The sequence below is a fragment of the Microtus ochrogaster genome, chromosome 16 (genome assembly GCF_000317375.1).
Source record: "Microtus ochrogaster isolate Prairie Vole_2 chromosome 16, MicOch1.0, whole genome shotgun sequence".
Lineage (NCBI taxonomy): Eukaryota > Metazoa > Chordata > Mammalia > Rodentia > Cricetidae > Microtus > Microtus ochrogaster.
Genome location: NC_022018.1, coordinates 15708325 through 15730879, shown reverse-complemented (window position 1 = coordinate 15730879; position 22555 = coordinate 15708325). Strand labels below are relative to the sequence as shown.

Genomic DNA, 22555 nt, shown 5'->3' with positions numbered 1-22555 from the left:
TGGAGTATTAGCGAAAGAAACAGCATTTAGGATTGTGCTTATTGCAAAGGGTTAAGTCATAATGCTCCATGTTCACTATTGTAACTCTTCCTTCACACTGGCTGTTCCCCTTGTTTATACACTTGGAAGTAGAGCTAATTTGATTTTCATCTTCCTTTTTCTTTTATTTTGTGCTGTGGGCTTTATAAGGTAATAAGAACCCCCATCCTGCCCCTTTGTTCTGCTACTTCGGGTGTTTATAATGCTTTGTTGGTTGCCTTTAACTAATGCTTTTCAGCAGCCCCTGGCTCAGCTCCTGGGTCGCAGTATGGCACAATGACCAGGCAGATTTCTCGGCACAACTCTACCACTTCTTCGACATCTTCTGGTGGATATAGACGAACTCCCTCTGTGACTGCCCAATTCTCTGCTCAGCCTCATGTTAATGGAGGGCCACTTTATTCTCAAAATTCAAGTAAGCTTGTGTTTTGCAGGCATACAGCAATAGTACAGCTCCTTTTGAAGGAGGTTATTTGAACTGGAATTCTTAACTGTGATAGACAACAATTTAAGCCATGCTGTTTCATGTTTATTTTTGCTTTTGAATGCTAATTCTTGAATAACCATCTTAAAAGCAGCTGCTAGTCACTTATTCTCTAAGGTTTGCATGATTATATTTAATTTAGCCAAATTCACCAATGCTTTAATGTGCTATTAGTATTATTACAATATAATTTGAACTAGAGAGCAAAACAGTCTGAAATTTTATGGGCATGATTTTGATGGTTCAGTAGTGATATAATGACACCAACATAGTCAAAGATTATTTTTAAAAACAATAATATAAAGAAATTGCTGACTATCACTTCTAAGTCATGGACTTTTTCTGAAATGCTTTCAATTGAAAACATTTACAATGCCTGCTTACTTTCTCCTCTGAATAATTCAAATGGGTGGGAAGGATTTTCTTTTGATTTTCTTCTGTTCACTTCAAATTGCACATCCCAATACTAATTACAGCCAGTGTTTAAAATCTTACAGGGTTAGAAAATAGACATAGAATTAGAAAGAAAATGTTTGAATATCTGAGGATAGTTATTGAGTACACTTTCCATGTGAAGATGCTAAATCCAAAAAGGAAACAATTTGAAATAAGTATGTTGTCCAATATTCATTTTTGTCATGAAGATGGTGGGTATGGACTGACAGGTTTTTCTATGGCAGCTTTTTTCCACTTTAGAATTTAGAACTGAATGTTCTATAAAAAGAATGACGATCACTCTGCATTTACATGGGGGTTTTCTTGGTTCTTTATTTATATTTGTGGTGTGTGTGTTTATGCATTCATTCACTTATTATTTATTTTTGACAAGGCACTGCTTTGTAGTCCTAGCTGGCCTGGTGCTGCTTAACTCTTACTGGCCTTGAACTTAGAGCGAGCCCCTCCTGTTTGTTAGAATGACAGGCGAGCACCACCATGTTTATCTTAAGTGGACACTGTCCATTTTTTTTGTTAAAATTTTTGAGTTTCAGAGTGATTGGTTGCAGCAAATCGAAAGGTACTTTGTCACAAATGCCTATATTCAAAGAGTACCCCAGGTTTTTACAGCCTTTTTCCAGATTAGAATTTTTATTCAGGCTACTAAGAGATATTAAACTCTTAGCTGATATTTACTTAGTTTACTGGGTTTTGAATGGTAGCTTAGTGTCTAAATAGATAACAAATCAATCATTTATCTCAGTAGGTGGTTTTTTTTAGTTGTTTGTTTTTGAGACAGACTGTCTGAGAACTCACTGTGTAGAACAGGCTGACCCTGAATTCAGAGGTCTAACTGCCTTTGTTCCCTAATGCCTGGGATTAAAGGTGTGCTCCATCATGATGAATTAGTTGTTCATCCCACTAGTTTCATGAACTTCTATCCGTGTTCTGCTTTTTTAGATCCCGTCTTTATGTTCATTACCTTCCCACACACGCACACTTGTCTTTTAATTTGCTCTGCAAATAGGGTTTTTATTTTATCAGTCCACACTTGTCTAGTTGAACTTGTTTGTGGTTGGGACTGAACTCTTTCTTAGTGAATATCTGTGTTCTTTTTGAAACTGGAAGGCAAACTTAGCTTCAGGTTAAGTGTGTTTTGTTTCATCCAGCTGTCCTTCAGTATGAACTGCTGGTGTAGTTTTACTGGCGTGTGGCTGTGTTAGTGTTGTGATGTGCACACTTCTGTGTAGATGTGCTGGTGACAAGCATTTTCAGAGCACATCTCGTCTGTCTTCTCCCACTACTAACAAGCATGCCACTCAAAATTCTTTGACTAAGGGGAGACTTTTAGTTGTTTCTGTTTGTTTTAAAATCAGTACCCTTTAAGGAGTCTTTTCTGTAACAATGAAAGACTAGTTTCTGATAGTAAGCTGAATGCTGTTTTTAAATTTGTATGACCTTTTGCACATATTGTACTAATTTTGAACTTGGAACCTCTCACATTTTTATGCTTATCAAACAATTTATATCGTGCATTAGATGAAAATTATTTTGATAAAATGCTCTTGGGAACCAATAAAGTTCTTTTCCTTGGTTAATGTAACATCACTTGTTGGTGGCCACTGCTAAGGCAGCTCTTTCCATTTAAACCAGTTGACTTTCTGAGTTCTCTTTAGCAGTTGCTGTCTTGTTAAAATGAGACAGAGTCACTCTTTCACACATTTGTTAGCCAAATGACATGTAATACCAATTTCCTATAAAGTATCTCCTGACAAAGGTAACGCGTTTCCAACCAGCCAGGCTCTCATTTGAAATTAATATAATGCAAATAATTGTACATTTTGACTGATTAGAGAGAGATTAAGTTTCCTTTTTCAGTATCCATAAAAAAGATGTTTGATAACTTCCCCTGAGAAGCTGAATAATCAATCATAAGGTACATGGAATCAGTTTAGGGCTGATTTCTTACAAATAAAGCTGCCAACTTAAAAAGTAACACAAATCTTATTTTGTTTTCTCATAGAGGTGTTTAAATTTAGATATGTAAGAATCTTCTTTAAAGGGAACTTGTGACTGATAGATTGATTTATCGATGTATTTATACAGGTAATCAACCACTGTTATGCCTTAATTTCGTTTAAGATTTGCAACATTACGTTAAAGCTAGACAAATCTGTTAGTATATAGAGTTACAACAAAAACAGATTTCTGGAAAGCGTTGTAGGTTTTTAATTGTGACATATTTTAGAATTGTTTCTTTAAAATTTGAAAAACGTGCTAAAATAAATGTTATGTAGTAAATTAAAAAGTTCCCCAATAATGTAATGCTAGGTTAAAATAAGTGCATTTGTTACTGTATGCTCTTACCCCGTGAGTGAGCGCAGCTTAGCTCCAGATTCTTTGGGGAAAACTTGAAGAAGGGAGCAGGGTTTGTTTGTTTGTTTTTGTTTTGTTTGTTTTCATTTGCAGACTGTTCTTGGCATACTTATTTGTGTTTGTGGTCCTTGTAACTGACTTCTGCTTTTTGTTTGTTTTCTTTTCTTTTCTTTCTGTATCTGTTTTATTCCCCATACTGTGTCTTGCTGCCAGTTTCTATTGCCCCACCTCCTCCCCCTATGCCTCAGTTGACTCCACAGATACCTCTCACAGGCTTCGTGGCCAGGGTGCAGGAAAACAGTAAGTGTGGAAACACAGCTATCAGATTAGAGGCTGTCTTCTCTAGCATGCATGGCTGATGGTCACCTTTTTCTTTCTTCCTGAGAAGCTAATCTTACCTTGAAGAATAGGTACAGATATGTGGTGCTGACACTGAAGAGCACGGGCTTCCTCTTGTTCTTTCCTCTTGTGTGCATGGTTACTGACCCATATCAATTTGAAAGTGAGCTAAGACATAAGATCCATTATTTGCATATCTTCAAGCAAAGAGTATTGAAATACAGGAATGCAAATCCCTAATAGTTACTTGGAGAATTAGAAAACCTTTTGCAGCTGGATATGGTGGTGCATGCCTGCAATCCTAAACCCTTAGGAGGCTGAGGTAGGAGATCTTCATGTGTTGGAGTATACTGTGGGTTATATAGTAAGACCCCGTCTTAAAAAAATAAAGAAGCCAAAACAACAACATCAAAAACACCACTTCTGGAGGACCTGATGTTGTGGGCTCTGCGCTCGTGTGATGCACATACATACATGGTAGGCAAAACACTCATATATAAAAAGTTATTTTGAAAAACTAACCTCCAAGAATAAGTGAGTCATATGCATGTTGTCTGTCTGAGGGACTGACAAGGATGGTGGAGTCTTCCTCATGCCCTGGCCAACAGTGACCTGTGCTGGCCTGTGAGCTCGTGTGCCAAATAGAAACCTGTCTGCTTTCTTAAAGTTTTATCTTAGTGAAGATTAGGTTCAATAACTTTCATTAGATATTTATAGCGTGTATATTAATCTAGGTAGACTGAATCATTGCTCATTACCTTTGAGGTTACAAAAAATTCTGCATGCCCAGAGTGAATATCGTGTGGCAAATGGAAAGTACAGTTGCTGAATTATTCAGTGTCAAACATTGAAATTAAGATAGTATTTAGATCTAATTTACTTTATTTGGGATCTGCCTAAAAATAAATTTCAGGATTGTTTGAGTAGTGAGCAACCTACTTGAGCAGCTCATCTCTCAGGAAAGTACATTTGTTGCAAATTCTGTGTCAGCTTTTGCTGACTCTTAATTGGCTTCTCTCATTCACTCCCTTCCACCATCTTTATTCAGTGTTACATGCTAGGCTCTGGGAAGGATACAAACAGTTTAAGTCAAAGTCTCTTCCTTCATGTGACATATAAGGGGCTTATTGAAAATGTAAATTTAGAATTTTGAAATTTCTGAGTGCCTTCTTACTAACTTCACTTTGAAAGCTGTGTGTTCAGATATTTAAAATAAATGAATCTAGGTGTTTAAAAAAATAAGCGGTAAGGGTAACTTACTAATCACTGCTGCTCCTTTCCCCACTTTTTATGCTCTTGGCAGTTGTATCCAGGGTCTTGTCCATGCTAGGTCAGTTGTTTTAACAATGAATTGCATTCTTGTTTGCTGGATTCTGGAATGTGTCTCTCAGGCTGGCCTTGCAGTAGAGTCCTTCTTCCTCAACTCCTAAGTAATGTGACGGCAGGTATGTTCATCATGCCCAGTGATAGTAGAAACTAAATCAGTCAGAGAGTGAAAGTGTCAGATGATCTTTTTACATTGCTTCATTATGAAGAATTGCTAGGAAATAATTTTAGTAGCCATTGTGCTTCTTGGGTCTAGAGATCATTGACTAATTGGTAATTGAAAAGAACAGAAATCCAGTATTCATATGCATTATTGCCAAACAGATTCACAACTATTTTTGTTCTTTTTAATAAACACATGATGTTGAGTCATTATTCTCATACCACTGATATTCCAAATTTATTCCTATTTTGTATCTGCACTTTAAGTATTCTATGAAATGCATATATTTTATGTGCTTTTGAAATACCTCTGGTGCTTAGAGGAAGTGACAGTAAAGGTATGTAGTGCTTCATCTAATCTGGCATAAGATATGAGCCCCTAATGACTAATGCCTTTCATTATTAACATCAGAAAGCCTTTTAGAGCAAATATGAATAGTGGTAGGTAAAGCATTAGGGCAGAAAGTTGAACTGCCCAGACTTTTCCATAAAATTAAGGATAAGTCAATATATACTTAATGACAGCTGAGTGGTAATCTTCAACTAGTGCTTGTACAAGTAAGAGTGACAGCAGTTAGGGAACCCAGCACATATGCAGTGCATATATGAAGCCAAATGAAGGTATGTGCTGTGGTTATTTGATGTCAGGATGGGTTCATACCTCTTCTCTTCCTCCACACCAGAAAGATTTATGGAGGATGTAGGTACAGGCAGAATCATGCATGTGGTGGACAGCAGCCCAGCTGTAGACTTGGTAGATTGCTCTCAGGGAGCATCATCACATAGAATTGATTTTTTTTATTATCTTCTTTGTTTCAAGAATAAAAGTAGAAATCACAGAATTTAACTAGTAATGAAGTAGGGCTATTCTTTGCATGCTTTAAAACTTGGGGATATTTTCAACATACCCTGTCAGGAAGAATAACCTTTAAAACACACACCAGTTATATAATAATGTTTTCCTTCCTCCCTTCTCTCTCATTCATTCTTTAAAAGCAAAATAAAGCAAATCAAGAGCCTCTTTGTAGAGCTATGGATGGCATAGAATTAGCTGTGTAGACCAGGCTGGCCTTGCACTCACAGAGATCAACCAGTTTCTATTTCCCAAGTGCTGGGATTAAGACATGCACCACCTTGCCTGATTTTTTTCCCCCCTCTCCTAAACTTTTAAAGGAATTTGTGGAGTAGAGGTTTGAGCATTAGTTGTGTTGGCTTTGAATTTCTAATACTAGAAGATTGGTGGCCCGATAAGTACAATTCTAGTCCCACACACCCATGTCACTGTTAATACCCTAGATTTTTTGAAGCATGCGTACACACACACCCTAGCAGCCATCTAGAATCTGAATTGTGATTCATTTTTATTGTTTGTTTATTTTTGTTTCTTTTAAAATTACTACATCTTCAACATTTTATGTTTAAATCTGAATTGTGTTTAAGTTAGAAAATTGGATCTTTAGGATCTGATCTCATCTCATGATTGTTTTATTAGTCATGATGCAGAATCTTAATTTTCTTTCTGCATTAAATTTTGGCTATGAGTATAACATTCCTTTAAACATATTTAATGCAGTTTTCTAGTTGGAAATAATTTTGTTGCTGTTTTTGTTAAAATTTAAATAGAAAACAAACAAACAAAACCTTACACGAAGATGCAAACCTGATACTACAAACTTGGCTTTTCTCCCTATTAAAGCAAATTAATAATAATTAAATAAAAAATATGTCCACTTGAGATGTAGTTTCTAGGGTATTATTAATAGCCAAAATTAATATATGTAGTAAAAACTAATATATGTAGTAAATTATATATTAATTTTTATGTAGTTTAAAATGATCCAACCTCTAATGTAAGATATTTAGCAGTATTCCAAATGACAGGGTCCATTAGGCTATTAGGCCTAGTGGAACATTTGTTTTGACCTGAGTCTTAAGATAAGGAAAATTCTTTACTCCTGTATTTCTTATGAAAGTAGGATACTGTATCCTAACCTCTTGCATTCATTAATTTGTAGTCCTTTTTATGCTTAATTTAGCTCATTTTATTATGCAAAATTGTGCTTAAAAGCAGTATGAACTTTAACACACCAAGCTTTTATTTCTAATCACTGCATGTTTTATATAGTGCATGCTGTCTGAGTTAGACTTTTGTTAAAATTCTGTTCATTAAATTTTTTTTCACTTAGATTAATTACTTGTTTGACTCCTTTTAGTTGCTGATAGCCCAACTCCACCACCCCCGCCTCCGCCGGATGACATTCCCATGTTTGATGACTCTCCACCTCCTCCACCACCTCCTCCGGTGGACTATGAAGACGAGGAAGCTGCGGTAGTTCAGTACAGTGACCCCTATGCAGACGGGGATCCTGCATGGGCTCCCAAGAATTATATTGAGAAAGGTGAGGTACTGCTACTGTGGACTGATTTGAAGTCAATAATGCAATTACAGAGTTTATTGCTGTGAAAAAAAAAACCAGCATTTTTTATCTGTCTTACCAGTCAAGACGGCGCTGCATATGCCTTGTGTTCTTCAGCAGTATGCAAAGGATTCTTTATGTTTTCAATTTAAATTCTTAGATTTCTTTTTTTTTTTTTAAATTTCTTTATTGAATCTTTGGAAATTTCACATCATGCAACCAGTTCCGCTCACCTCCCAGTCCCTTCATATTCTTCCCCCTCACCCTGAAGCAACCGTCCAAACTAAAATTAAAAAACAACAAAACAAGCAAGCAAACAAAAGCAAAAGAAAAAATAGAACAACAAAAGCAACCTCTTCGATCTTCCATCTTTCCTGCCTCTCCAACACCTCTTCATTTGTTTTAGTGGCATTGGAACCACAGTGTACCCTTTTGACCAAATAACTTTACTTGTAAATGTTCATTGCAGGGAGTCACTGGTCTGGCTCACTGCTCCTGGTACACCATCATCACTGGATCCTCACTGGAACATCTCTGGGATATCCCAAGGCTGGCCCAAAGTCTTGGAGATGCTGGGGTTATCGTTCCACAGGATCAGTCCCTTCATGAGCTCCAGCAGGTCCTAGAGGATAGGGTAGATGCTAGTGTGGGCCATCCCCAGGCCCACAGTGGGTAGTTGAGCTGGTCATTCTGGGCCACTGGGACTGTTAGATGTATGCTCTGACTTCAGATTGACTTGACTGTGTTTTGTAGATCAGTTAAGGCACAAAACTGAGCTAAATGACTTTAAGCATTTCCCTCTGTCCCCACTTTTTCCCTTGTTTTTTCTCCTTTCTGTTTCCCTCTCCCCCCCCCTCCCCCCCGCCTTTTTTATTCAAGGCCAGGTGTAGCTTAGTTTTGTTGGCTACATTGATTCAACTGTTTTGCAGCTCAAAGTCAGGAGTTATTATATATGTGAGGAGATGTAGTTCAAAGTTGGGTGTTAATATGTATGTGAGTAGATATAGGTGTGTTCAGTAAAACTTTACTTGCAAAAATTGGCAGTGGGATGCTAGAGAGATGACTTAGAGTTTGGAGCATTTCTTGCTCTTGTAGATGAGACCCAGGTTCAGTTCCCAGCACTCACATGGTGGCTTACACCCATCTATAACTCCAGTTCCAGGAGATTTGATGCCTTCTGACTCCTGGCACCAGGCATACATGTAGTACACATTCAGATATGCAAACAAAATCACTCACACAGAAAATAAGATTTAAATCTAAAAAAATGGTGTGATGGGTTAGACTTGCCAGTGGGCTATTATTGTTGACTTCTATTGTAAATCAAAGTAACATTTAGTGACTTAAGCTAGGCATGATTGCATATACCTGAACCACAGCACCCAGGAAGCAGAGGCAGGGGGATCATTATAAATTTGACAACAGCCTCATCTGCATAGTGATTATCTCATCCTTCTGCCATGGGCAAGGAAAAGATTTAGTAGGATTATTGTTATAGTTAGGATTTATGTTGTTGTGGTAAAACAGCATGATTGAAATCAGCTTGGGGAGGAAAGGGTTTGGCCGAAACCTGGAAGTCATGGAGGAGTGGTTCCTGGCTTACTTCTAGTTTGGTCAGCCTACTTTCTTATTGCATCCAGGACCTCCTGCCCAGGAGTGGCACTGCCCACCATGGGCTCTGGTCACCCACATCAATCACCAGTCAAGAAAATGCACCACAGACTTACAGGCCAATCTTATGGAGACATTTTCTCAGTTAAGAGTCTCTCTTCCCAGATATGTTCTAACGTGTACAAATTAACATAGGATAGCAAGTACACATATATTTAAAGTTGTGATAGCCACTTTTGTGAAACTTGTTTAATTTGGACCAACAATTTATGACATGACTTCTTGTTCTTATTGCTAACTCAAATTTAACCTAATGTATTCTGATGTGATCCTATTCTCTGCATTAAACTAATAGATTTAAATTCCAGATAGCCTTCCAGTACTACATATAGGAGATCTTGATTAGATCCAGAAGAATAGAATCAACATCAGATTATCATTAGTGGTTAAATAGCGCTAAGAGAAATCATGAGGAAGTATATACATTGAGATAAGACTGTTACAGAGGAAACCTTGAAAACTGTGGTTCATTACCTTTCTGAGCCATTTGCATAGGAGGATCTAAGAGCATGAAGTGGTTATCATTTTGTTCAGACTTGACAGTTTCAGGCATTTGTCAGCCAGTTTAAAGTCAGTCTGTAGCACCGAGACTCACCTCCTGTGACTCTAGATACAAGAGGATTACCAAAGACTATGTGAAGAGGTTTTCTTAATTACTAATTGTTAACCCCTTGCAAATCACTTGATCCTTTTAGCTTGTTATTTAGCCAGAGATACTTTTGATAGTGTTGTATTTTTAAGCCTTGATGTTCTATTGAGATCATAATCAGCATACTGTGATTTGCTGTAGAACTAAAATAGAAGGAACTGGGCTTGTTGGATCTCCTCACTACAGTATTTTGTAAGGAGAAAAGACTGCCTAACTTAAAATGTACTTTCCCTATTTCACTAATTTAGAGTTTCTTAAGGGCAAAAATATAAGCATCATGTATGCTCATAAAATTCCTTATTTTTAAGAAAAAAGACTTATGAATATGTGAAGTAATTAAAAAATCACATGTTATAAATTTACTATTCATATATAGTTGAAAATTACATGTAATTTTAAAATTGTTATAAAATGGATTTAAGGGAATATTTAAATTCACAAAACAATAGTAAATTTACTATTCATATATAGTAGAAAATTACATGTAATTTTAGAATTATGTTATAAAATGGATTTAAGGAAATATTTAAATTCACAAAACAATAGCTCAGAAAGCAGTATATAAGTTGTTTGACCTTTCTGTAACATCTGGAAAGGATACTTTAACTAGAAAGGAAGAGTATTTTGAATTTGTATCACACTTTCTGGGTTTTTCCCTTTTCCATTTTTAAAATTAAACTTTAAAGTGAGACTTTTTTTTTTAAAACCTGAATGTATCCCTATCAATTAGCATAGAATTTTGAATAAATAGACTTACCTCACAAATAAGATTTATTAATGTGTGGTATGGTCAAAATAGGTATGGTACTTTGCTTAGCTACTCCATGGATATTTGTCTGAATGAATAGAAATAAATCCTAAATTCAACGCGTGAATCTATGGGAGTGTAGGCCTCTAATCCTAGGTCTTGGGATATTGAGGCAGTGAGACCAGCCTAAGCTAAATAGTGAAGTCTTATCTCAGAAAAGCAAAACTAACCCACCCAAATTCCAAGATTTTAAAATTGTGACTTCATTTATTTTATTGGGAAGGGACACATGGCACAGTCTGTGTGTGAGGGTCAGAAGACAACTAACAGTCAGTTCTCTCTGTCATGTACTTGGTTTTCCTGTACTACACAGATTTGTATTACGTTTAAAAACTGAAGGAACTGTTGGAGACAGCACTCTCATGTCGTCCTTTGTTTTCTCCACAGTTGTTGCAATATATGATTATACAAAGGACAAGGATGACGAGCTGTCCTTTAAAGAAGGTGCGATCATCTATGTCATAAAGAAGAACGATGATGGTTGGTTTGAAGGAGTTTGCAATCGAGTGACTGGACTCTTTCCTGGGAACTATGTTGAATCGATCATGCACTATACTGATTAGGTTTTTCTTTTTTCTTTTTTTCTTCTCATGTAGGTTATTACTCCGTCATACTGTGGGACTATATGGTTAACAGAATTGTCTTAATGTTTAAAATGTGCCCATATTTTCAGGACAATGTTTTATTGGTATATTTGGATGTCTACCTGTAAGCATACATTTTAGAGGCAGTTCACATATTGCTGAACAGCAGTTTATACCAGAGACTGCCTGTAATTGATTATGCATATGTGCTCACACCTTGATAACTTTATGACCAGCCTAAACATTCTGGGGATGTGGGTTATCATGTTTAACAAATCATGGTTCAGAATGCACCATTTCATGTTTCAGTGCAGCATGGTCACTAACATTATGTCAGACTAATAGGAAAATCAGAAAACTTAAATGCTGGTGCTGGTCATACTTTTGATTTAAATTCTCATTTTTTAAGAATACTGTGTTTAAAGCATGCATAAAATTTTATGTATTGAAAGATACTTAACAATTCAAGATGCTTCCAATTTGTGTAACATTTATCTGGAGTACTCATATTTGAGTCTCTAAGTTCTTCATGTGAAATGAAAGATTATCTGTAATGTTGTAATTTGTATCTAAGTTTTTTAATGAGTGAAATTTGCATTATAAATTTTTACACTCATAAATACATAAGTGAACCAAAGGATTTTGTCCTCTCCTTTACTGGTTTGCTTTAAACATGTGTGCTCGTGCGTATGCATGCACACATAATCCCAACACAAAAGGTTTATTGCAGAATTATGGTCCTATTTTCTCAGTGTATTAGCTTGGAAACATGTGTCTGAACAGCATAATGTGGCAGAATTTTGCAGATTTTGGAGCTAAAACATTTTGTCAAAGTTAACACATCATTCTGTAGGTAAAAATCCAAAGGGATGCTACACTATTCCTGTGGTTTTGATTAAAATGAATTTACACTGGTTCAATAAAAGGAAAATCTCTTATGTATTGTAAAAGCGAATGCAATTAATTTGTGGATAGGCATATGTAGCCCATTACACGGCACTAGCAACATACAATTGGAAAAGAAAGTAGGCCATGTATTACTCTGTAAACAGGTAACAGGCAGGTTTGTATTGGAACTGAAATGCACTTTGTGTGTCTCCTTGATTTAAGGGAGGGTGAGAGGGATAGTAGGGGTATTTCTCTTGTATATAATTCTGTACTGCTTAGGATATTACAGTAGATCACACAAGTGAGGGTTTCTATGTATTGAGGATTACAGACTTATGACAGCATAGTAAATGATGAGAGCAGTACAAAATATTTCTGAAAATTAAAGACCATTGTTTCTACCAAATCATCAACTATTTCATATATATTTTATTTACCTTTGTTATTTTTAAAGTATGTCATTAGTGATCAGATAGCTATATTATGCCTTTTCTTTTTGAAGCAGAATGTTTTCTTAATTTGTAAATAACCTGTTGTCTAAATTTTATCTACAGTCTTTTATAATAAACTATGTTCATCTATGAAAAAAGTTGGATATTGTTAAAACATAACTAATGTGGATTTAAATTTAAGTACAGACTTCAAAATTCTCTGACCTTTAATCTTATGAAACAAAGACAAACCACTTGAATTTTAACGTTGATTATTTATTTGTGTAATGGCTTTCCATGTGGGCATTAACAGTGTAAACAGTGCCACACATAACCATCAGGATACCTCGATTAGACTTTATAGGACTATAGTGACACTGGTTTAATTACATTTAAAAAGTTTTCTGAAAAACTTTGCCAATAAAAAAAAATTGCCCATCAATAAGGTTGAAATTATTTCCTAAAGTGATTTTTGGTTATCTGCACATGGAGCAAATAGTGTTTCACAAAATTCATTAGGCACAGTCTGGTAAAATAGCTGCCGGGAAGAACAGAAAAGTTTGTCATTTATCTCTTGTGAGCACACTTTCTGAAAGCTGGATGAGGGCATCTCTTTCTGTGGATGGTCTAAGTTTCCTGATCTCCCTCACAGCTTCATGGCAGTACCGCTGGGCGAGGTAGGTTGTCTGTTGCACGCCATCACTCTACAGGAGACAAGAAAACAGAGATCACTGATGAGCTCCAGGAATGCTGCCACAATAGATAAAACACAGTGAGATTAGATGAGCTGTACAGTTATTAATCATACTATGTCCTGATGTTCTCTTTCTGGCAGGTGGCGGCTGCTTCTATATACTTTACATCCTTTTTCATATGGGAACATGCTTTAGTTTGGTTAGCACACACAGAAGTCAACTCTGTCAAGCAGCCAGCCATTTTCTGTTACCTTTACTGAAGCATTAGAAGTTTTTCAGAGTTCTATCTATATAAAAGATTTTCCCATTTTAAAATGCAAACCCAAAGGGTCTGTGATGAAAATGCCTTTCATATTGGAAATGACAGCTCATCCCCAGCGTTTCCTAATCTAATCATGGTATCACTGTCTTCAGTTGGTCTGTGGATTCCCTTAACTATCATGGAGGAATTACTTCTGATTTCCTCTTGTGTGAGGACACCATTGCTCATGTCCTCTCTGTGCCATTAAAGATAGTTACATTCTGGAACTATGTTTCTAATGTTGGTTTTTTTTTTTCTAGAAGCCGGACATTAATAAAACATTTTTCCCTGTGTGGAATTAAGTTGTATAATAAAGCACTTCCTTTCCATGGTTCTCATAGTTTTGGTTGGGAGACTAGCCTTTAGTGGCTGAGCCATCTCTCCAGCCCTTCTCCATGGCTCTCAACCACTGTTACTTAGAATATAATATTCCTAGTATATGGCTGAAAAGCTTTGCTCAAAACAAGAGTTGAGTTTTCTGTGCCATCTTGCAAAACAGCATGCTTTCTCTTGCTTGATGTTTAAACACATATACCTGCACAAATAACCTACTTCAAAGGGTATGTGAGAAAGAAACCACTTTATTTTCTTTTTGAGACAGTATTTCATTATGTACCTCTGGCTGGCCTCAGACTCACAGAAATCTACCTGCCTTTGCCTTCCAAGTCCTAGGATTAAAGGTATGTACTTTTATTCTCTATGTATGACTTCATCTTAGCTAAAGATGTAGCGAATGATTTAACTTAGTAGAGATCTCCGGGTTCCCATACACACACATTGTTACACTTGTTCTTACTGATTCCCTCATGCTGCTGCACCCAGTCACCACTTCTAACTGGTCCTCTTTCTCAATGTTACTCTTTTCTGCTTTTATGTAAACATTCCATTTATTCTTCCTCCCTTTTTTCCTTCTCTTACGAGCTATACATGTACAAATTTAAATCTTGTCTGTTTGTGAGAAATGATTTGTTTGAGACTGACTTATTTTGCCTGACATAATGATCTCTAGTTCTGTCCATTTTCCTGCAAATATCATTTTATTTTTTAAATATTTTTTAAAAATTATGTGTATGCCTGTATGTGGGTATGCCATGTAGACTAGAAGATGTCTCTGCTCCTGGAACTGGAGTCACAGACAGCTGAGCTACCAGGTGCTATGAAGCAAACATATCAGTAGTTCTCTGCTGATTCCCACAGTGGCCATGGGGGTTTCTGTTCCCTTTCCCTGCACCCTCATCAGCCTTTATCATTACTTCTGTTCTTGATAATAGCCATTCTGATGGTGGCTAAGATGGAGTCTCAGTTTCAACGTGCATTTCCCTAATTATTAAGAATGTTGAACACATTTCTAAATACTTACTGGCCATTTGTATTTCTTTTTTTTTTTCTTTTATTTTTTTTTTATTGAGAAAAGGAAAAAAAAACAAGTTTCCACCTCCTCCCATTTGTATTTCTTTTGAGAATCATCTGTTTAGTTCATTAGCCTACTTAGTAAATGCTTAAATTAGCATTCAATTTTTACAGTTCTTTATATATTTTGGGTGTTAAATTTATAGTGTGTATAGTTGGCAGTTTTTTTTCTATTGTGTATGCTGTCTGTTGATCTTGCAGAAGCTTTTACATATAACCCCATTTGCCAGTTGTTGGAATTATTTTTCATTCTATTTGAGTCAAATAATGGGCTGGAAATGAGATGCTCAGTGGTAGAGCACTTGCTAATGTGCAAAGTTCTGTTTAGTATCTAGCACCAAGGAGGGTTTTTTTTTTTTTAAAAGTCTTGTTTTAAGAATTTGTTATCCTTATAGATTTTCCTATTTGAGTTTTCAGTGTCTTTTCTATTCACATTGTCTTCTGCTCAGTTTTAATCAACTCTTTAGTAATCCTGAGTTGTCCACACATACTTTACTATAAGAACTACAATTATTCACTAGAGACTTTGATTAGCTTTCTATAACCATGTTTTTGGACACACTTGAGCATGTACATGTACACAGATTTGTCATCATTCTCTAAACAATATCAGTTGCATTTATATCACAGTTAGCTATTAGAAACAATCCCAAAATGGTTTAAAGTACAAAGCAATATTCTGACATTTGATATAAGTAGCTTTAAACACTCATGCATCTTTGATATCCAAGGAGCAGTTCTGTAACCCTCAAGGGTACCAAATGATGGCTGCACTGTTTCTAAGGCCAGAGCCCCTCTGGTGGATACTAGATTTGAGCCTTTTAGAGCACTGTCAAACACTCACTAAAACACTGGAAACATAATTACTTAGAATTTTTAATGTGTTATACTTGTTATTAATACTTGTTTGCTTACTGTATTCCATGTATATAACCCATAGCCTCCAGATAACTATGAATTTGGAAACCGATCATTCTTTACAAAAACACTGAAATTATGTGTTGAGTGTGTGGGTATGGGCATGCACATGTGGTGGAACAGGAAAACTTGTAAGAGTTTTCTCCTTCCATCATAAGGGTCCCTTGCGTCATCAGGCTTTGCAGCAAGTACCTTTACCCACTGGCACTGGAAATATTTATCTCACTGGTTCTGGAAATTATTTAAAAAATAAAACTTTGGGTATCTGTGAGAAAGTTCTGAAGATATGCAGCAATATGTTTAAAATAAGCCTCTAGGTCCTAAACAGAGTAAATGGTTCTCCCTTTGAAAGAAAAACCTTCATGAATGTATAGTTCACTATGCTTGTTTCAAATTGTGTTCAATGACCCACTTAACTTTAGTAGGGAAGGCTACCGTAACTGTCTAGTTATAGGAAGGAAGCTTTGGACAGGGCTAGGGCCGGCCCCAGACAGAGTACAGTAATAATACTCATGGACACATCAAAGCTTACTCTAGCCTAGCAGGTCTCATTGGCCTTGACTGCATAGGAGTATCACTGAAGGGAAATCTAATATAATAATTATATTAATTGAGCTTTCTTCGATTAATGAGATGGCTCAGTAGGTGAAGGAGCTCGCTGGCATGCTTAAGCGAATTCAATCTCTTAGGACACACATGGTGCAAGATGAGAACCAACTCCTGCAAATATAGCGCACAGGCACTGGAATTAATGTGAAAGTAGATAAGCTGGTTTTTTGGATGTTGTTATTTGTTTGTTGTTTATGAGCTCCTTTCCTAGTTTTTGTCAAACTAAGCAAGGGTTGACCAACTTGGCTCTGTATCTAAAAAATTTTTTGTAACTACCTACTGTTGCCTTCTGTATTTTTAAATGATCTTACCAGTGTGTGTGTGTGTGTGTGTGTGTGTGTGTGTGTGTGTGTGTGTGTGTGTGTGAAGATGCCTCAGTTAGTAAAGGTACTTAAGGTGCCTGCTGCCAAACTTGATTGATCTCTGAGACACACATGGTAGGTGGTGCACACCTTTAATCCCAGCACTTGGGAGGCAGAGGCAGGCAGATCTCGGTGAGCTCGGAGCCAGCCTGGTCTACAAAAGATAGTTCAGGACAGGATCCAAAGCTACAAATAATCCCTGTCTTCAGAAACAACAACAACCAAAAAAACCACCACCACCAACAAAAATGTCTTACCAATTGCCCTCTGACTTCCACATGCATAAGCACAACAGTAGTCTTACCTCTAATACATACTGTCGGGCTCTGTCCACATCCCCTGGCAAGCTGAACCGCCTCATTATCATAGCATTCATTTCTGGGAACTAACCATAAAGAAGGGAAATCTATTTATTATTCCTGGATGAATGAAGAATTTTAATACTTGTTTGTAATTATATAGAAAAATTTAAAATGGATACTGGAGATAGCTCAACAGTTAGGAACACTCGGTGCTCTTGTATTGGGTGTCAGCCACATCATGCAGCCTACCATGCTCTTAGAACTCCAAGGGCCTTGCACATATGTGGTGCACATACAGACAAGCAGGCATATATGCATCAAACACCGTAATGTTGTATCCGTGGTCCAGTTCTGAGTGCATTCCAGGATCTCAAAGCACTGCACTTTGAGGTTCTGATTCAGTAGGGTATGAATTGAGAATGCCTTGTTAATAAATTTCCAGGTGATGTTGATACTGCTGGTCTAGGACCACTGCTCTAGGAAGGGTTAGGAATTACAGACTGTTGACTGCCACTATAAACATTTGGTCATACTGATGTCACAATTACTAGAACTTCCCTGATTTTTTAATGCATAGCAAAGCTGAGATTGATTGGATTAGAGGAGATAGAGGTTATCAGCCAACCAGGTCAGTGTCCTGGATTATAAGATCAGAGGGTTTAGGGGGCAGGTCAGCATGTCAGAGCTTTGGTTTCATCCCTAACACCACAAGAAACAAAATCTCACGGACTGGCGACTTCATAGGGGAGGAAATTGTTTTTTCTGCTTTTCTAGATTCACTGTTTGGTCCAAGAACTAGCTCACTGTGACATCAGATAGGAGAAAAGGGTGGACGTGCCGCAGGGTCTGATGGCTGGAGCAATCCCAACTCACAACAGGAGAGAACCGTCTCCTGCAAAGCCCACTCAGCCATGGTCCCCCCGCCTGTGTGTAGGTACACGATATGAATTTTTTAAAGGCCTTAACAAAAATGTCTTCTGTCCTTTTCATTTCCCAACAGTTATTTAGGAGAACGGCTACCATCACTAGGAAAAAGCCAGGACAACACAAACATCACTTCTAGACCCAGGTTCCATGTCCGGGTTCTGCCAGCAACCCCCCTAGCTTGAAATTTCTTAATTTTTAGCAGCCTGCAGTTCCATGTAATAAGAGGGAGGGTGTGCCTGACCCCAGACACTAATGCTTACAGCATTTTCCCTGGCACTGTGCCTGAAGGACAAAATAAGTTGTCCTGTAACAGTGACCATGGAATTTGCAGAAGAAAATAGGGCTTACAGAGAAGCCCTAACCAAACAATAAATGGTATTCTTTCCCTAGAAAGGTATGTATTTGAAAACAAAGTTGTCAACATGTAAAGGCAGCTAAAATGCCTACAGAATTGAAGGAGCCAGCAACTTAAGAATTTGCATTAGTCTTTTAAGAATAAAATTTTTTATTTTTTAAATATTTTAAAAATTAGGTCTTTTAAAAATAAAAGCATATTAATGAAAGCATATAAAGAAACAAATCAAGAAATCAAGTCAGATAATTCTGGTGGTTAAAGTCAAATCCTTAGGCATTTCTTTTTAGTTTTTAAAGACTTCACCCCCACCTGGCTATTTCTAGGCTATATCCTTAAAGCAGATGTGATGGTGTCTTAGGCATCTAGTAAAATTACCCTGTTTTTGATACATGAGCTTTTCTCTTATTAGTATGAGTTATGTGTGATAAAATATGCTTATATGTAGTTTCTCTGGTGCTTTTACTGTCAAAACACCAAGAAAACAAAATTTTAAAGAAAAATAAATTGCAGTGAACACCAACAACTACATTCCTTCTTTGAAATAGCATGCAAATTTTATTATGCAAATATCAAACTTTGGGAAGCCTCCCCCCATCCCCCCCCATGTGAGGGAGAAGTGAGAAACAGGAAGATAGCTCTTGCCCCAGATTCAGTGAGAAAACAATTTTGATGACTGTCCTTTGCTTGCTCACTTTGTTTTACAGTAGGAAAGCACCTGTGCGTGAGTATGATGCTAACTCTGAAATCTGCTCATAAAACTGCAAGGGGGATTGATCACTGCACTAGCATGAGTCGGCCCCAGACCTGGAGAATTGTAACACCAAAGAGTCACCACAATAGCATAAGCCTGAACATCTGGTTCAGGGGCTGGTGATGGCAGTTGGAAATACGGCTGCAGCCTGACATTTAGGTCTAGTGACTGACTTATCAAGTAACAAGCAGATGAAAGGAAAGCTTTTAAAAAGAACTTTTAAACTAATGTAATCTCACCCAAAAAGGAAAATACTTCTATTTTGTTTCTGAGTATTTCACAAGCATTTCTCATGTCATCGAATCATAATAATCACTATAATAGACCTTTGCTTAAGTATAAATAAATAGGAAGGAGCCATGCTACAACATGGAAACACCATACTAAATAAGCAAATACTTAAAAAGAAATGTCGAAGAAAAACCTATACCCTCTGTGTATATTGGAAGTCTATTGTGGTTACTTGGGGCTAGAGTAAGGAATGGGGGAGTAGTAGTCTTATGAGGCTGATGGTGCCTGGAAATCAGGTTCAGTTCCCTAGCATCAGAACTGTAACTCAATGAAATTGTTTTTGTTAAATTTTCTGTATTCAGGATTCCTTTATACAGCAACCTTTCTCAGTGCATTAAATATGGAGTCTAAGAATCCACTAGCGCTCCTTTGCTATTCCAGATGAAACAAACCATGACTGTTTATTTACTAATGCTACAAGGTGGGCACTTCAGTTACTGCTCAGCTGCCTGTTCCCCCACAAAGTACTCAATGTTTTCCTTCTAAAATAAATAATTCACAGAGTGATGACTACAAAAAACAAGAAAGATAATGTGACGATTAAAAAAAATACATAGACGAAATAGAAAGCCAGACGATTTTCTCCCATTGTTTTCCAACATGAGGTATCACTGTGTCTTACTCATGTTCCCATATTTGTGTGATTAAATATTATCTTTAGGGAAGGGAACCAGCAAATCTAAGCAAGAAAAAAAAGGACAAAATTGCTAATCAATTCTTTACTTGTTGGGGCATCACAAACAGCAAAAATAACTGCCAGATATTACTATAACCATACTTCAGAAAATGCGCATTCAAACTTCCATGGAAGTTCATATCATAAAGCCTGAGACAGTAAATTCAGGTAGATGTTACTGTACAAGGAATCTAAAGAAAAAGGATGGAGACTTGTTTAGGATAAATGGATTTCTTATTTAGGTGTATAATTCTATTTCAGACATCTGCCTCTGGCTCTGGTTTGTACTTGTGAATAAGGTCTTTGACAATGTTTTTGGATTTTTTGTTTGACAGAATCTCAAGTGGCCCAGGATGGCCTTGAACTCACTATGTATTGAATTTCTGGTCTTTCTGCATCTACCTCCCAAGTGCTGGTGATGGAGCCCAGTGATTTGTGCATGCTAGGCAAGTACTCAACTGAGCTCAAGTTTTTGCTCTTGAAGAAAACAAAATATTTATACAAGAATATACTTAATCACTGGACCTCTTCAGAAATCCTGAAACGTGTGTGTGTGTGTGTGTGTGTCACACACATGCACACCAAGAATCAAGCCCAGGGCCATACACATGCCAGACAATCTCTACCACTGAGCCACAGCCTCCTGAAACACCTTGACCATCAGGAACAAATGCCTGAACAATGGCCACCAGGAAATTCTTCTCAAAGGTATCAAAAAATAGGGAGAATCAGTTAACTTAGCCCAGCAAGTTCTAATATCAAGCAGCATTAAAAAGGAAAAGGAAAGCCAGGTTTGGTGGGCATTGCTATTATACTATGACTTGGGAGGCTGAGGCAAGGAGACTGCCACCAGTTTGGAAAGGCCTAGGATCTCAGAGCAAGACCTTCAGTGTTATGCAGATGGATTAGTTCAAAGACAAATCTGTGGACAAGACACCAGCCCAAGGAAAGGTTTACAAATACCTCACGAGTACTCTAGTGAATGTGCTTGTGAATCACTAACAATAGTGGAAACTGTGTGCATTATATCTTCAGTGCTATGACATACGAGTTACCTGGTCTGTGGGTAGACCTACTGGGTACTATTATCCACACTGTTAGTTGCAGGAACAATTCAAGTACAGTAAAATGAATGCCACTCTTAGAAGACTTGGGAAAGACGGCCTTCTGTGCCATCTACCAGATGTTCCATTTTGGCCAGACATGAACATCATTTCATTTATAGAACAAACAGTTATATACCACAAAGCAGAATTGTGAGATCAGGATCAATGTAAGAAAGCCTCCTTTATAAACTAAAATAAACACAGTTTTATTAAAGCAAGATACTGTATAATCCTGCATTATTTTCTGAAATTTATTTTCCCAAGTTATTTTAAGCCCCATGAACTTTTGACAGATTTCTTGCTAAGAAACTCTTTTTAACAGTATAATCCATAAAAGATCCTAAACTCAGGGTTTTGAGAGCAATTTATGAATACATGCTTGACTAAGTATAAATATGTATTTGATGAACTTTTGGTCCATTTGCCAAAATGTGAAATGAGTCCTGTCCAGAGACTGTTCCTGCTCAGCTTCATCATGTGTTTCCTTCTGGAGGCTGCCTGATGCCTTCTAACTCTTTTTTTACCATTGCCTCACAGGCAAACCAAGAAAAGTGCTGTTTGGTCAGAATAACTGGGTGACTTGTGACTCTGGGATTTTCCAGTAAGCGCACATAAAACCACAGTTTGGGTAACATTCTGTCCCTTTTCCTTGTTCCTACTTCAAGAACAATTAACCAACCAACCAACCAACCAACCAAATATAAAGCCTCAGCAATTTCCCATCTGCTGTGTATTATAGACAGGTCAATCATAAGAGCTGTGCACTCCGTTTCTTTTCTCATTTTGTCCCATTATCTATGAATGCATATCAGCTATTAATCCTTTGTGTAGAGGAAAGTAAACTGGATCCTTTAGAAATGATGTAATGAAACAATCAAAAGAAGCCAGTCTAGTCCATTTGTTTCACGGAGCTCATGAAAAACATTTATAATTGTTGAGAATTCTACAAGCAGAACGACCCAGAACTCTTCACAGACTAAGTCAGGAAAAGTTTACTCATGCACACGAACCTGTGAGTGAGATGATGAAGGCCTGAAATTGTACAAGAAATGCTGGCCAATGACTAACTTTTCTTTTGTCGGATATACCTTCATTTTATACTCACATGACTTGGGAATACTGGGTATGTGCAGGGGGTTATGGCCTAACATAAAATGTTCCTCATTAAAGCTTTAATGTACAAAAGGTTTTCTTGAAATGTTTTTTCAACTTGGCATATATATTAATAATCCTTTTGAAAGCC

The 22555-nt window shown here is 37.1% G+C and overlaps 2 protein-coding genes across 11 annotated transcripts in view; one reads left to right on the top strand and one right to left on the bottom strand.

The window, feature by feature from the left end:
- The window catches only part of Abi1 (abl interactor 1), an 89182-nt gene extending 76415 nt beyond the window's left edge, over positions 1-12767 (top strand). For 2 of the 10 annotated variants that reach the window (XM_005354750.1, XM_005354748.1), the window contains 4 exons: positions 281-454; positions 3548-3634; positions 7375-7560; positions 11094-12767. In XM_005354750.1, the coding sequence (XP_005354807.1) occupies positions 281-454; positions 3548-3634; positions 7375-7560; positions 11094-11269 (623 nt within the window). In that variant the 3' untranslated portion in view covers positions 11270-12767. Of the gene's footprint in view, positions 1-277; positions 455-3547; positions 3635-7374; positions 7561-11093 lie in introns of all 10 variants that reach the window. The other 8 variants (XM_005354749.3, XM_005354747.1, XM_005354753.1 and 5 more) reach the window with 4 other exon arrangements.
- Positions 12768-12867: 100 nt separating this feature from the next.
- Positions 12868-22555, bottom strand: part of Pdss1 (decaprenyl diphosphate synthase subunit 1) — a 37474-nt gene continuing 27786 nt past the window's right edge. The window contains exons 10-11 of the mRNA XM_005354761.3: positions 17209-17289; positions 12868-13313 (exon numbers count right to left, since the gene is read on the bottom strand). Of these exons, the coding sequence (XP_005354818.1) occupies positions 13173-13313; positions 17209-17289 (222 nt within the window). The 3' untranslated portion in view covers positions 12868-13172. The remainder of the gene's footprint in view (positions 13314-17208; positions 17290-22555) is intronic.